We start from the raw sequence: 15,035 nt of genomic DNA, 5'->3' as shown, positions 1-15,035 counted from the left end.
TATTTTTTATTGATAATTGTAATTACCTTAACAAATATCAAGCAATATTTCAAGATTTATATAAGTCCACATCTCAACACACAAATCGCAATTGCAAGATTTAAATTTGTGTGCATCATTTTGCTCAATTTAATTAATATAAGAGCTTTTTACTTTTATCTCTTAATTATCAATACACAATGTAAAATCTCAATATCGCTATATATAATTCGTATTTAACAGAGTTTGTATGAATTTCTAACGCTTTCGCATACGTCTATGAGAATCTGATGAAAAAATACATTGTTCAACGCCTTTTCGAAAATAATAGCAATTGATGTTGCACGAAACTAATTGGTAATAACATCGACGTTATGCGACTAAAGATAAAAAAGAAATGGAAGAAAGAATACTTAAAAGGGAGAGTTATTTCAATATCTTTCATATATAATTTACAAGGCACAATAATAAATATTATCATAAGAGAAAAATAAAAATTGACGGTTAGATAAAATTAATTGGAGACTAGAGATGATGAATTTGAAGAGAAAATGAAAGAAAGATAGACAGATTTATTTTATTTGTAATATTATTCTTTTTTTATTTCTTTTCAATTTTATAAAAGGAAGGTGAATGAAAAGGCAAAGATGGAAGAAGAGTGGGGAGTAGGAAAGAAGTCATGGAAAGGAAGAGAAAAAAGAAGAAAAATGTGAATATGTTTTTTTATACCCTGATAGAACCAGGATAGAATGTAAATGGGACTGTTAGACAAGTTCATGTATTTATATAGTAGCTAAGTCTTTAGATTTAAATTTAAAATACAGTATATGAACATACTAAAGATTAAATTTTCCATGAAAGGAAATAAAGTTAAATACTTATTATTAAATGTATAAAGGAAAATTATGTTTCAAATTTGTTACTCATGCACGTCAAAAAATCAATTTTATCATTCGCATGTTATGAATAAATTGTTTAGAAAACTTATTACCGCACGAAGCGCGGCTCAATTCACTAGTTTATACTATAATAGGGATAGGATCACTATACGGGTCATTTGCACTTTTCTGCTGGTCTTTAATTTTTAGAAACAAAGTTTCAAAAATACTATAGTTTGCGCTTGATTAGAATTTTATAGCTACCGTCGATTTAATTATAATTTATAATTTTACCTGTTAGGAGGAGGAGAGAACCAATGATATTTGAGAGAGAGGGGATAAAACATGTTGTCTTAATTGTATCAAGTTGTATCATGAATACAATTTTGATTTGTAATTTGTATCAACGGGCTACAATTGTATCAATTTTTATCAACAAATATAATTGCATCAAATGTATATGTTTCTTTTGTATTCACTCTATATCAAACATATACATGAATATAATTGTATCAAGTATCTCAATAAATACAATCGTGTCAAAATAATATATTAATGAATATAATTACATCAAATGTGTCAACGAATACAATTCTATAGATCACTTTTTGGATCCAAGACTCCAAATGATTAGCTAAGAGAGCTAAGTGTACAAGTATCAAGTGATGGAATCACATGTATTCAAGGAATGTCATTTCATCAAAAAAATAAAATATTGTAATTAGGTAAAGAAATTATTAGTTTCTTTAGTTTTTTTTGTTGATTTACTTTATTATATATTTATATTCTTTAGTGAAAATCTTAATCCATCACTTTATACCTATATATGTACCAAAGAGGATTAAAGAGCTTGTGAACAGAAAGTCTTCGAAGTCTGATCAAGTCTTTACATTCTCTAATTTTCCAAAATCTTATATTTTTGCTCCCTTAAAAAGTCCAAGCACAATTTTCTCTTTTCATTCTGATTTTAGTTTGGAGGGTATACACTGCCACAAATGAAATTTTTTTCGATAATTATTTAGTGATAATTATAACATTATTATTGTAATTTAACATGTGACAGGAGGTTAATTAATATTTTTATCAAATCATCAAATAATTAATGTCTATCATATCAGATTGCCACCGTTCAACAATCCTCAAAGGTTAATTAATTTAAAGAAAATACGTAGTGATGAAAATCCGGGGATATCAGTACATCGTTGATAGTAATACTCCCTTCATTTCATTTTATTTTTTAAAATAGACAAGTAAAAATAAATAAACATTAATTTTATTTTCTGTTTTTTTAATATATATTTTTTTCATAATTTTAATCTTATAATTAAAATTCTAACTCCATCATTTAATATGACAGAGTTTCAAACATAATGGCGTGGGATAGGAGGAAAACAACGAAAAAGGGCAGAAAATAAGACCAAAAAATGACCACGAAAGTTGACTAGGATGACAGAGCCATACTAATAGGACGATTCCCATGCAGGTTTGACGTTGAGCATAGAGAAATAATTAAAGGTAGGAAGCAAAAAAACAAAGGGTAGGTCCACATACTTTGAACCATAATAATAATAGCTCATGAATTCTTCAATCAACCCATCTGCTCTTCTTTGACTTGTTAACCAAAAACATTGATTCATCATAATTTCCATCTTCCTCTTATACGTGCGTGCGTGCGTGGGGTTCAACACTTTTCACACCAAACATCTTCTTCTTTTTTTCACTCTAATTTCTACAACTACAGCCAACTGTTTTGCTTCAATCCAATTCTGAAAGCAACAAATTTAGCATCTAGAGTTTTCTTTGTTGTTTGCTTCCTTCAACATCTTAAGTTTTTCAACTATGTGGTCATGTAGCATTTCATTTACTTATAATTAATTATTATTTTTAGAACACAAGTGTAAATATTAACTAGAGGTGTGAGTTCTATTGAATCTATTGCTCTCAACATATAACATTGCAGACATTCTAAATATTTGAACTCATGTATGAACTCTAGATTCTAAATTTATCTAGTTCATACTTGACTTTTAAATATCTAGTTTGAAAGTAAATGTATTCATATTTAGTTAATAAGATAGACCTTTACTCTATAGATCTCATGCCCAATACATTTGGACCGTGAACAATACTATATAGCGACCCAATATCGATTAAATCAAAGTTGAAAAGTCTAATTCCGATATCATGATAAGAAAAGGGACATTATTTAGAGTAACTTATCCCAAAAGAGCTAACTTATTATGATTAGGAAAATTCCTTTTGGCCAGAAAATTTGGTCAGAATGGTAAAATAACATATTTCACACCATGTTATTTTACTTTTTTGAACATTTTTACCCTTTTAACTTTAATACTTTTTATATTTTAATTAAAAAATAGAAAAAAATCAGTTTATTTTAACGTAAAAAGAATATTATATACTTTTTAAATTTCTAGTCAAATTCTGACCAAATTTTCTGACCATTGATTAAATGCAAATCCACCTATTGCGAAGAAAACACCACAAATTGTTGCATTTACTTTTCTCCTCTCCTACTAGTATTTGTCATTAGTATGGTAAGTAGAATAGTAAATTAGCCGTCCCATTTCCTCAACTACCAACCTCTCTCTCTTCCCTTATAATACTATACTACTACCATTTTTCTTTTTGTTAGTCAACCGTTCCAAATACGACATCTAAAGAGACCCCATCTAGATCAACAAGGTTGTTCCACTACGGCATCTATCTTTTTTTGACCAAGTCACTTTCTTGCTTTTACTTTTGTGATGATCAACTATTTAGACTATTTATCTAAAGCAAATAATCACAATTACATCAATTAAATAAAGAAATGAAAAAGATAAAGCTATAGCTACTCCATCAAATCATACGTCTCTTTGTTACATGTTAAGCATCCAAAGACAAAAGCAACGTACGTAGTAAAACAAAGAACCCAATTGCATGTACTATTTCTTTGAATTATTCAAACGCACCTAATCCATTATCCTTTAATTATGTTTTTGACCTGTATTTGTAAATTAGTTTAGTTAAAAAGCATAGAAAATACGAATTGAGTAGCAATTCAGTTTAGCATAAATAAAATACTTAATTACGATGCTTAATCTCATTTGAGACAGATCTTGATTTACTTCAACAGACTGATCAACTAATCTAATTAACAACGATAGAGTTTACATTGATTGGAAAACCCTTCATCTTTTCAGGGGATTAAAGAAAGCTACACAATTTTTGATTCCTAAGAAGACTCTAAAATGAGACTACTTGTTTCTGCAACAGAAAGTGAATGATTATGTTCTCCTTCATATGTAACAATCAGCATAGTTGGATCATCCAATGCTCTTTCAACATGTTTACGTGCTGGACAACCTCTTACACTACTACACTTGTAATATCCCCTGTTCATAGAGCAATAATAATAATAATTTAGAATCCAACATTATTAAACAAATTCATGATCAATTAGCTCTAAATATACCTTGGATGTGGTGATCCTTTGATTGGCTTCTGTCCATATTTTCTCCATGAGTAATCATCTGGTGGGATATCTGACAGTTTCATGCTTATTGCCGGTACTCGAACTACCCTCTTCAGCCTTAACTTCCTGTAAAAAAATTCATTTCATCAATACTACTATTGCATATCCAAACAAACATAATTTAAATAAATAAAGATATATTAGCTATAACGATTAAGATTTTAGACGAAATAATCTAACTGAATGATGAATTTAATTACCTTCTCTTGGAACAATGGCATCGGCCGGAGGATCCACTGCACTTCCCAGATACGGCATTTTCCGATAAACTGCACTTTCGTTTCAGTGAAGAAGAAGACAATGGAGGCTTTCCGGCAGAATTAGAGACTTGAGAAGAAAGATTGGTAATCTGGAAAGCTGAATTAGATGAAGAATGTTGTTTGCTCTCTGTTTCCCCTGTTAACGATGAGATATTGAACGAATTTGTGCGAGACATTTCCGGTGAATATGAGAAGCTTATCGTTTTTGGAACCAGAGGGTTAAAATGGTCATAGTTAATTAAAGGAACTTGTTGGATCGGAGTTGGAGAATACACTTTCGTATCAACAAAATCTTTACTAGAATTCATAGGCAAAGGATTAGCACTAGCCAAAGGAGCTCTTCTGAATCTAGCATGACCAGTTCTGTTTCGATCTAGAAGTGAAATTACCTTCTTAAACTTTGTAACAGCTGCATCAGCCACCATTTCAATCTCCATTGGAGACTTATTTCGCTGCTGAATTTGTTGAGATTGAGTCTGTGATAATAATCTGATGAGTTTCTCAACACTCTCAAGACCAGAAGCAGCTTCTTGCACAACTGATTTTTCTTCTAATTTCGCCACGAAGTTTATACAATTAGTAGTACTATTCCTATTGTTTCTGTAATCCATCATTAGCTCCACAGCCATTATAGCTAATTTAGACAACTGAGAAGTATAGTGATTTCAGAAAATAGAAACATCAATGAAGTATGTAAATGAGAGAGTTTAATAAAGAGTCAAAGTTATGGCCTTGGTGAGGGTATTTATTAGCATAAAAAGAAGAAGAAGAAAGTTGTGATAAAGTAAACAGTAGGTGACTTACCTGTCACTCTAATCTAACTTCTGCCTCGTCAAGATTAGGTGCGAATACGATCGCACACATATACAAGGGCTTCTTTTATTTATTTTTTATACTTTTTACTTTCTTAAGGTCAAAAACAATAAATATCGATACCAGTGCTCTGATATGTGCTATGTGTGTCGAGGATTTTTTGAAAAAGAAAGTTTTTTTAATCTTTACGAGTTAGAAGTAAAATATATTTTTTATTATATTTATATAATTTCTCGAGCATATATAGAGAAATAGGTCTTAATTCAAGCTAAAAATAGGATATTCGTTAGTCAAACTTTAGTACTCCGATTCTGCCATTATAAGACGAGTAGTAATAAAAAGCAAGATTACTCAATAATTTTACCGGTAAATTGTCACTTGTTTTTTTTGTTAAATTATTGTTTAAGTGAGAAGTAACTTTAATTTTTCTTTCTCGAGGGTTGTGAAAGAAGAGAATATTATGTTGCTTTAATAAAAGGGGGAAAATGATTTTGATTGTTGTGGGGTGGGGTGGGTCATGAGAGTAATGGTTCATTGACCTTTTCTTTGGGTAAATAAGAGTGAGTGGGGTGGGGTTTTTTTTGGGGAAATTTGAACTGATCAGGTCAAAGGAGTGTGACAACGCCGTCCGATTCACGAGATACTTGTGTTTGATTTGGAGGATTTGTTGTTAGTACTAGAAGATCAAAGAAAAATAGGGGAATTGTTATGGATCTAGCAAAAAAACTGTAAGATAACACATAAATAAAAAACACTACTTATGCTATGGATCTGGATATCTAGAGTGTGGATAATTTATTACCAAGTTTCAAGAATAAGAATAGAAATGATTCCTGCTCTGCTATCATGCTATGAATATTGGGTCTAATTTAAGAGCGAATAATTGTTCAAGACCGTTTGAAAAGAGCTAGACAACACATGTTTTTTTTAATTTGATGTGAGACTCTCGTAATACGAATAAATACCATATAACAATTGAACCACACATGTCATGTAGTGATAATAATGGAGTTAAATTTTTTATTAATATGATTCAACATCTATCATGTATATAATTTTTACATTCACACGATACGGAATTTAGAAGACCACTCTTCTGGCCCTCTAACTCCACCATTGTGCGGAAATTGTATGAACTATGAAGTTCAAATTCTGAAGTGTTTTCATTTTCTTTTGCGCTTTTTGCCAAAAAAAAATATTATTTGACCTAAATCATAAAAAGAAATTTAAAAATTCTTTCAGCTCAACTTTACAATTCTGTAAAAAGAAAACATAACTATATCACTAAATTTATAACTTATAAGTAAGATCTAGAGGGAAAAAAACGCATATCAATTAGTGGTATTCGGTTACGTACTACTTCTTCTACTTCAATTTTTTCCCTCCCATTTTAGTTGACTTTTCTGATTTTTTTTGTCTTTGTATTATATCATTTACTCAAGCAGGGGCTGGAATTTTGTTTCAATTCCATTTGTCCTCGTCTCTTTTTTGAATAAAAGGGATTTCGTTACAATTCCATTTTGGCCACTTTAATTATTTAAGTTTGATTTTTATCTTTGAGCATTGGATTCATTTTCTTCTAGAATGTATGGAGTACTTTACTAGTCTTACCCCCTCAATTGGTTTTAGACAGCATAATTCAATTGACAATAGATTTTAGGTTTGACTATTATTATTACAAAAAAGTAGTTCAAATTAGAAAAGAAAAACAACTAGGATAATTTTATAGGAAAATTACGCGGATAAGCAAATATATACTAGTTAATAAGTTAACATAGCTACAATTTGCCTTAATAAAAATTCACGGCCTATTTTTAACTATAATTACGTGGCTCAGTTTTTTTTGTTTCGTATGATTCACGCGTTTGTATAATTCAGAATTTGTATAATATAATTTGTATAACTGTTTAAAGTTCAGATGTTTGTGTTTGTATAAATTCGTTATCTCGGATTTATAAAAAAAAATTGAATTATACAAACGTACCCGCGAATTATACAAACTCACCCGCGAATTATACAAACTCACCCGCAAATTACACAAACTCACCCACAAATTATACAAACTCACCCGCAAATTATACAAACCCTTGAATTATACATACGAGGCAACTTAAACTGTAGCTACAACCCATAAATATACAAACTATAATTATGGAGCATCATTAAATTTATTATAGTAACTATTTGTGAAAATTTCCCTAATTTTATTTGGATATAATTAGACATTCTTGTAAGTTGTAACTAAACTCTCTCCCAAATGGTAGAAAAAAAGAAAAAAACAAAAGACTTAGCTAGGACTCGTTCAAATTGAATAACAACCATGCAACGATAACATGTGTTTCGTTTCATCGTTTACGTAATCATATTTCTTTGTTCGGTTTGAGTTGATTTTTGATTAAAATAAAAACTTAATCAATTTAGCTTGTATTTAAATTATTAGAAATTAAATTAAATATAATACATGTATATTGGTTTGGTTGTTATCAATTTGGTTCAACTTTAGAAAATCTAATGGTATTGTTCTCTTTCATATATATAAAAGGAATTTTTCATTCTATTAAAGCTTATAATCCGTTATTATTCTTTTACCGCGGTAGGTATAATTTTTTTGGATTATGAAAAAACCCGCCTTAAAATCTATAAGTTGAATGAAGTGGATAAAGATTATAGGAAATATAAATAAATAAAAATTAAAGGTCTAAGTAAATTTCATATATTTACCTAATTATTCACCGTTGTTCTTTTCTTACGGTATGGTTAAGTAATTTTAATTAAGTTGTTTAAATGGCTTTATTAAGCACAAAATCAGTTAGGATAGTAATCTAATTCATTTGGAGTCAAACATGTTTGTTGAGCGAACCTTTTCACACAACAAGTACTGTACTTGAACAAATTTTGTGAAACTCATCAGGATCTCTTTAGGTGAGTTACCATTGAATCGTAGGTCAGGAATAGTAATTCCCTAAATAAATAGGGAAGAAAATTTGTAGTTTAGCTCTATCTTGTCAATTGGATGTGTCCCGGTCAAATCGTTAACGACAGATCCCTGCAGACGTACTACTTTCAATCAAACCTTCTCTCCTTTACCTTCTTGATTGATAGATAGTGAGGCCTGGAACCGTAGACAGTCAAGTGAAATCCAATCCATGAAATAATTTGATCTATGGACAACGTCGTTGTGGTAAAGGTCGTAATGCCAGAGGAATCATTACCGCAATAAGAAAATATGATTGATCAAATTCTTATGAGTTTCGAACATATAATAATCATTTATTAAAGAGTGATTGTGGTAATTAATATCAATGGCTAATGTAAGAGAATTTGAATATTATGAGTTCGAGAGAAAGATTTTACTGTGAAATAATATATTAATTGGATTTAAATCTATGTTTATATTTATTTGGTGAATTTATGAATGAATCCATAAATTATATTTTGCATTCGGCCTCAGTAATAATTAAATAGTTGAGCTAATTATCCTCTGCACCGTGATTAATCCCTTATTTTCTCTGCTATGGGTGGATTTTGATTTGGCTGTTTGTTGGTTATGTGTCGTGATTTTAAATATGTTATATGAAAAGTTAAAATTAAAGAGTTGTTAAATTGAAATAAATTAAGAAGGAAAGAAATATTTTTGAAACAAATTAAGAAAAAGTGCAAATAAATTGAAACGGAGAAATGTTTTTCTTACCTTGTTCAGTGTAAGCCTGTAGGGAACTCTGGCCTTGTATCTCTCTAGAAACCAATTGTCTGGATTTATTATTAAATTTATAAGCAAAACTAAATTTGTAAGCAAAACTTGAAAATAAATCAAATATAATCGTTTTTATTGGCTTTTGTCAGACTTTTCACTTGAATGAATATGAATAGATAATTTCACTTTTACGTACAAAATCTTCGATTTTCGAATGCCTTGTAATCGAAACTGCAACTAGCTGGTAAAGCAGTAAAGCACTTGATTTGGTTTCGACTTTTGTCGTTTATTTATTTTTTTTACTTCTTTTTTAAAGTTCTAATATTATTTTTTCATGATATATATATCTTAAATATTCTCATTGGAGGTACGGCGCAATAATACATTAATCACCTGCTATATCCGTCAATTTTTACATCGAATCATACATCAAGTTTTAAACTAAATTCATTTTTTAAGATCTACGATATGTCGCACTTTGCAAACATGTCATGTGCCTAAATAGACTTTTTAATTTAATGACAACAAATTAACATAAATTCATTAAATTACTCAATTATTATAAGTACATTTTTACCCCTGTTTGATCATAGCGGCGCCTAACCTAAGAGAGATCTAGTCTAGTAATAGAAAATTGCGTCTAAATAATCAAAGTGTTAGGTTATAAAAGTCCAACTTAGAATCTTATAATCAGCAAGCATAAGTCAAAGAAGAAGATTTGCTGCACGGAATTTAGACTACCGTCTCCGGGATCCTCGCGATGAACAAGGCTGCATTTTAAACACGCACATCCGAGAAAAATTGGCCATGCAAACGCAATGCCTTACCTACCTGCTACTATCATATTTATCCGCACTTGATACTTACATCAAATCATAAATATATCTAAACTACAAATAGGGAAGGAAGAATTGAATCTGCTTTGTCGAAAAATTTATGAGTTTATAGCTAGTATAAAAATATGCATTTGAATTCCATGAATATACTACAATAATAAGAGATATTTAATAGCAACTGATTTTTCTTTTAACAATATTATTTATTACCATAAAAACACATACTCATATTTATTATTTTTGATGATTCAATTATATTATTATCGCTAAATTATTACCCTTTAAATCTTGTTGTAGAGATATAATTAGATGTTAGCTAGAGCTTGCAGTGTAATGATGAAGGTGCATTTTGGCAAATTTTTCAAAACTAACTATGTTTATAATAAGAGTAAAATAAACAAATTGAATCGAAGAAATTATTGACTAGCTACAATGTGTAATAAGAGTTTACGTATGACTATTGTCTACTCATGCATTTATATTGGTTTGAAACATAAATATCGAATACTAATTAGGGAGTAATATTTTTTCCATTCATATTTAGGATATGAATATGGACAAAGTGGAAAATTTGGGTCACTCGTGATTTCCTTAACATTGACCGACGAATTGACGAGTGTAGAAATTAATCACTGTCTCCATTTATATATAGTCCAAATTTCTAACAATTCATTGTTGACTAATGTGTCCTTTTAAAGTTTATTCGACGACTAGTAAACCTAATAACCTACATTTTCCCTTAGGTATTTAATAGGTTACATTTTAGTCAATTTCCTCTGCATTCACATCAAGAATCTAACATAAGAGAGTAAGAAAAACAAAACATCTGCACGTAGAAGTCAAAAAAGTATAAGCCACCCAGCTGGCATTCATCAGCTTTATGGAGCATCTAGCTAGGACTAAATATAGATATATAGTACTCCTAGTATATGTTTTTATATAATTGCTTATATATATATGTATATAGTGTATAGAACTCAAATTTTACTTTATACTTTAGTGTAGTGTGTAGCGGCATTTGAAAAAAATTCAGAAATAGCAAAAACATAATAGACATAATAAGGCTCTACGTACAATTATAGTTTTGATAATTGCGTTTCATAGCTATAATTGTGTTTGCTATGAAGGCTGCAGATTATATATTTCTTCCCGTTTGTATATTTCTCTTGCGAATATACAAATAGGGTAAGTTTATACAAATTGTGTATTTATATATTTAAGAATTTTTTAGAACTTCGATTATATATTTCGCTTGCCAATATACAAACATGGTAATTTATTATGAATTTTTTAAATCGTATACAAATAGCTATGATAATCATATATAAAATTCTAGATTTATACAAATCAGACGAATTATACAAATCAGATTAATCAGCGAATAACAAGAATTGAGGAAACTATAGCCACAATTTATAATTTTCTTAAATGATAGCTGCATTACCTAATATAGGCTAAATGTTTGTTATTATGCATAATTCTCCAATTTTTTTGCATCAAATGTATATTTATTTTAAATTATTTATATTTATTATACATGAGTAATTTAATGTGATAAAAGTGCATGCTAATCAATTATAGTGAAAATGCTAAAACTGTGTATGCAAACATCTATTTGGATTGGTGCAACCACCGGTAAGTTTTACATCATGAATTTATGGTTAAACAACTTCAGAGTTCTTCTCTTCAATATTTACCCAAAAATTAACTTGGTCAATGGGTTGAAACATAGATCACCATATTACGGGCGGATCTAGGGATAAGGTGTTCATCCGAACCTCCCTCTTATATCTTTGAATTGAGTAGTATCAATGGATCGGAGGACCAGTGACTTATTTTATTCTATATATATATCTATAATAGTGATAATGATATTATTGAAATTTATTTGAATATAAATAACGAAATTCAGTGGTACACGGATCAATCATAGAGCCCTATTCAATAATCACTACAACAAAAACAACTTTTAGCGGTAATAAATATTGACATTAATAAAGAGTGCTAAAGTCTTACCGGAATTAGTTAAGTGTCATTAGAACCAATGTCGCTAAAGACTTTAGAGACATATACAAAGAGTGTTAATTGCCGTTAAAAATACATATTTAGCAGCAATTGCTAATGATCATTTTTGATGTAGTGAATTAGTTGTCCAGTCTCAGATTGAATATAGTCATGGTTAGAGAAGGGCAAATTACACCGACCCTACTTAGTACTTACACCTCTATATATAAATAAGAATTTTATTTATTTATATTTATTTATGTACATGTATAAATTTTAGATCTCTTAACTACAAAATTAGTGGTTGACTCAATGGTTTATGATAAATTTGAGGCGTGCACTACCAATAATAAATGCTTAGGTCTGATCAACCCAGAACACAAGTTAATTAGGTGGGTTGAAATTGGTTGACTCAAGATGAGCTTGGTAATGGTTTATAGCCAGGCCAATCTACTCATAACACTCACCAAGTCTTAATCTCTTTCTCTGTTTTCTTTTAATTTTCTTAATTAGCAAATAAATCAATAAAACTTATTTTCTTCTTCATTATAGTGCTCTATACATATAATAATAGATATAAACACCCTCAATAAACTATATAAATATTCTAAGAAGGTAATTTCTCATGGATTAAATTGGACGACATATTAATCAACCTAATGTTTAAACGAATTAAATTAATTAGGGGATCAATAAAGATGAACTAACTAATAAATATGTGAGGTCATTATTCCACCCAAACTTGAACGGGTGATTGATATAATCATTAGCTAATATATATTACTAGTCCATATCTCTAATTAATAAGTGATAATTGGAATGATACTTACAATTGAGATAGCTAACACCACTGTACAATTGCCCAAACATGAAATTTTATACACAAATTTATTATTTAGAGATAATAGTAGCATATCTGGTGTGTAATTTCATAAGTGATATATATAGAAGGTAAGTAGACCTTAACCAATAAAAACAAGTGTTATCATGAGCTTATGGGAACTTAATCCAATTCTTTTGGACTTGTAATAGTTTAGGAATTGATATCTTTTTCACTTTTTGTACATCAAACGGGCTGGATTGGGTTCCACTAATATGTTAATGCAATTCTATCTAAATTAAAGTCCAAAACCTAATATGCTACTATTTCAGTACAGGCCCTTTTGGACTCCTCTTTTTTGGGTTTTTTTACACATCATCTAGCTAGTAGTCTTGTTTAAAACATGCCAAAGTCATTAGGCATTAAGAAATAATAGCATTTCATTTGTGCTTTAACTGCCCAAAAGATACAATTATTAATTAGGCCTTATCCTTTGGCGTTTGAAGCTATCAAAGGTAAAGACGAGACTTTTTTAAAACGACGTGAGTAATATTAGACAAACAAAATTGAAGTATGATAAAATTACTTAATTTTTAACAACATACATAAGCAAATTTGACCATGTTGCTTTGAAATAAAAATCAAGGCATATCATGTACGCATGTAAGAAATAAAAGTTCATGGAAATACAATTAGCTAATTGTATATGTTATTATCACTATTAAAAATATCCTTGATCGCAGCGATAATATTAAGTTTTTCTTGGGGATACGTAATTAGCTCCTAACAGTTAACAGAATAGTGATGCATGCAGTGATCCTCTCGGATCGACAATAATGGCTCCTTTGAAGTTGTAACTGCCTTGACATCACCATTCCAAAAAATCTGCCTACTCCCTTTAATTAGAGGTCTGTTGTTTCGACTTTCGAGCTCCAGATATGAGTTGTTTTTTTAAGAAATATTTAACACAAGTTTTTCCATTTAGAATCGTGTTAGGCCTAATTCTTATTACTTTGACTGGATTATTACTAACTGCATATTTTACAATATATGCGTGGTGCCTATGCATGTACTTTTGGTATAAATTCGAATTTAATTGTATTCCGAACATCAAAATCAATCATTTAATCCCACATCAATAAAGTATATATAAACTAGATAAATATTTAACTTAAATTACATTTCACTTGTTTTTACATAGACATGCATAAGTACTACAAAAACAAGCTTAACAAGACCAACATTTTCTCAATTATATCCGTTTTGATTTATGTTTTCAGAGAAAATTCCTTTTGATATGTAGAATTAAAAAAAATAGAGAACATGGTCTGATATATCCCTCAATTTTAGAGCTAATATACCCTCGTTATGAAAGTGACTCATATATAGCCTTATTGTCATACAAATGGCTCACATATACCCTTTCCCTTTAACGGAAGTAAAAAAAATAAATTAATTTAATCTTTTAATTATTTTTTTGAAAAAATATAATCCATATGGGTATATTTGATTCTCCTCACACGTATTTTTTTAAACTTTTTTTGTTTCAACTATTAATTTAAATTTATTATTTTGATGGTCAAATTTATTTGCGTTTCACTAATTTTCTTGTAAAATTTATTATAGATGCCCCACTTTTATTTTATTTTTATAAATACAAAAACTAAATTACAATCTAGCCGCAAAAAAAATTAGTTTTAAAATTTTCCGTTAACTAAAGAATGAAATAAAAAAAAGAGATAAGTGTCAAAAAACACACCTAAACTATCCCTTTTTTTTAGTTTCATACCTAAACTATTGAGATTGTGAGTTTCATACCTAAACTATCAGTTATTAGTTTGAGAAACATATCTCAGTGGCGTGTGTAATGCACTCTCTCTTTCATTTGAAAAAAACTTAACACATGACATTCCACATGAATAAAATATTCCACCTTGACAAAAATTCCCCCCTCCCACCCACTCATTCTCCAAAAAAAATGATATTATTTTATTTTTTAAAAATACAATTCTACTCATCCTATGTAACCCTTCACTCCTAATTTATTTATTTATTTTTATATTTTTCTCATTTTGTGTTATATATGTACATATATTTTACAATTTTTTTTCTATTGTGTATCGAATATAACATAAATAAAAAATTTATTTAAAAAAAGTCTTGCGGTGGCAAGTAACAATTTTTTTTTATATATATATATATAAACGAGAATTTTT

The 15,035-nt window shown here is 29.3% G+C and overlaps 1 protein-coding gene across 1 annotated transcript; it reads right to left on the bottom strand.

Moving 5' to 3' along the window:
• Nucleotides 1-3,906: 3,906 nt before the first annotated feature.
• On the bottom strand, nucleotides 3,907-5,484 carry LOC102579359 (probable WRKY transcription factor 7). The gene is made up of 3 exons (XM_006339798.2): nucleotides 4,593-5,484; nucleotides 4,333-4,458; nucleotides 3,907-4,252 (listed from the first exon to the last, which is right to left on the bottom strand). The coding sequence occupies exons 1-3, from the start codon at nucleotides 5,279-5,281 to the stop codon at nucleotides 4,093-4,095; spliced, it is 975 nt and encodes a 324-aa protein (XP_006339860.1). The 5' UTR covers nucleotides 5,282-5,484; the 3' UTR covers nucleotides 3,907-4,092.
• Nucleotides 5,485-15,035: the final 9,551 nt, after the last annotated feature.

The sequence above is a fragment of the Solanum tuberosum genome, unplaced genomic scaffold (genome assembly GCF_000226075.1).
Source record: "Solanum tuberosum cultivar DM 1-3 516 R44 unplaced genomic scaffold, SolTub_3.0 scf00012, whole genome shotgun sequence".
NCBI classification, from domain to species: Eukaryota; Viridiplantae; Streptophyta; class Magnoliopsida; order Solanales; family Solanaceae; genus Solanum; species Solanum tuberosum.
This window is presented reverse-complemented; position numbering and strand designations above follow the sequence as displayed.

Excerpts from the sequence above, each read along its gene's own strand:
- LOC102579359 (XM_006339798.2), bottom strand. The coding sequence starts at position 5,281 with ATGGCTGTGGAGCTAATGATGGATTACAGAAACAATAGGAATAGTACT. Across the intron at positions 4,459-4,592 it reads TGCCATTGTTCCAAGAGAAG|GAAGTTAAGGCTGAAGAGGG; the intron begins GTAATTAAATTC and ends ATTTTTTTACAG. Across the intron at positions 4,253-4,332 it reads AAAGGATCACCACATCCAAG|GGGATATTACAAGTGTAGTA; the intron begins GTATATTTAGAG and ends CTCTATGAACAG.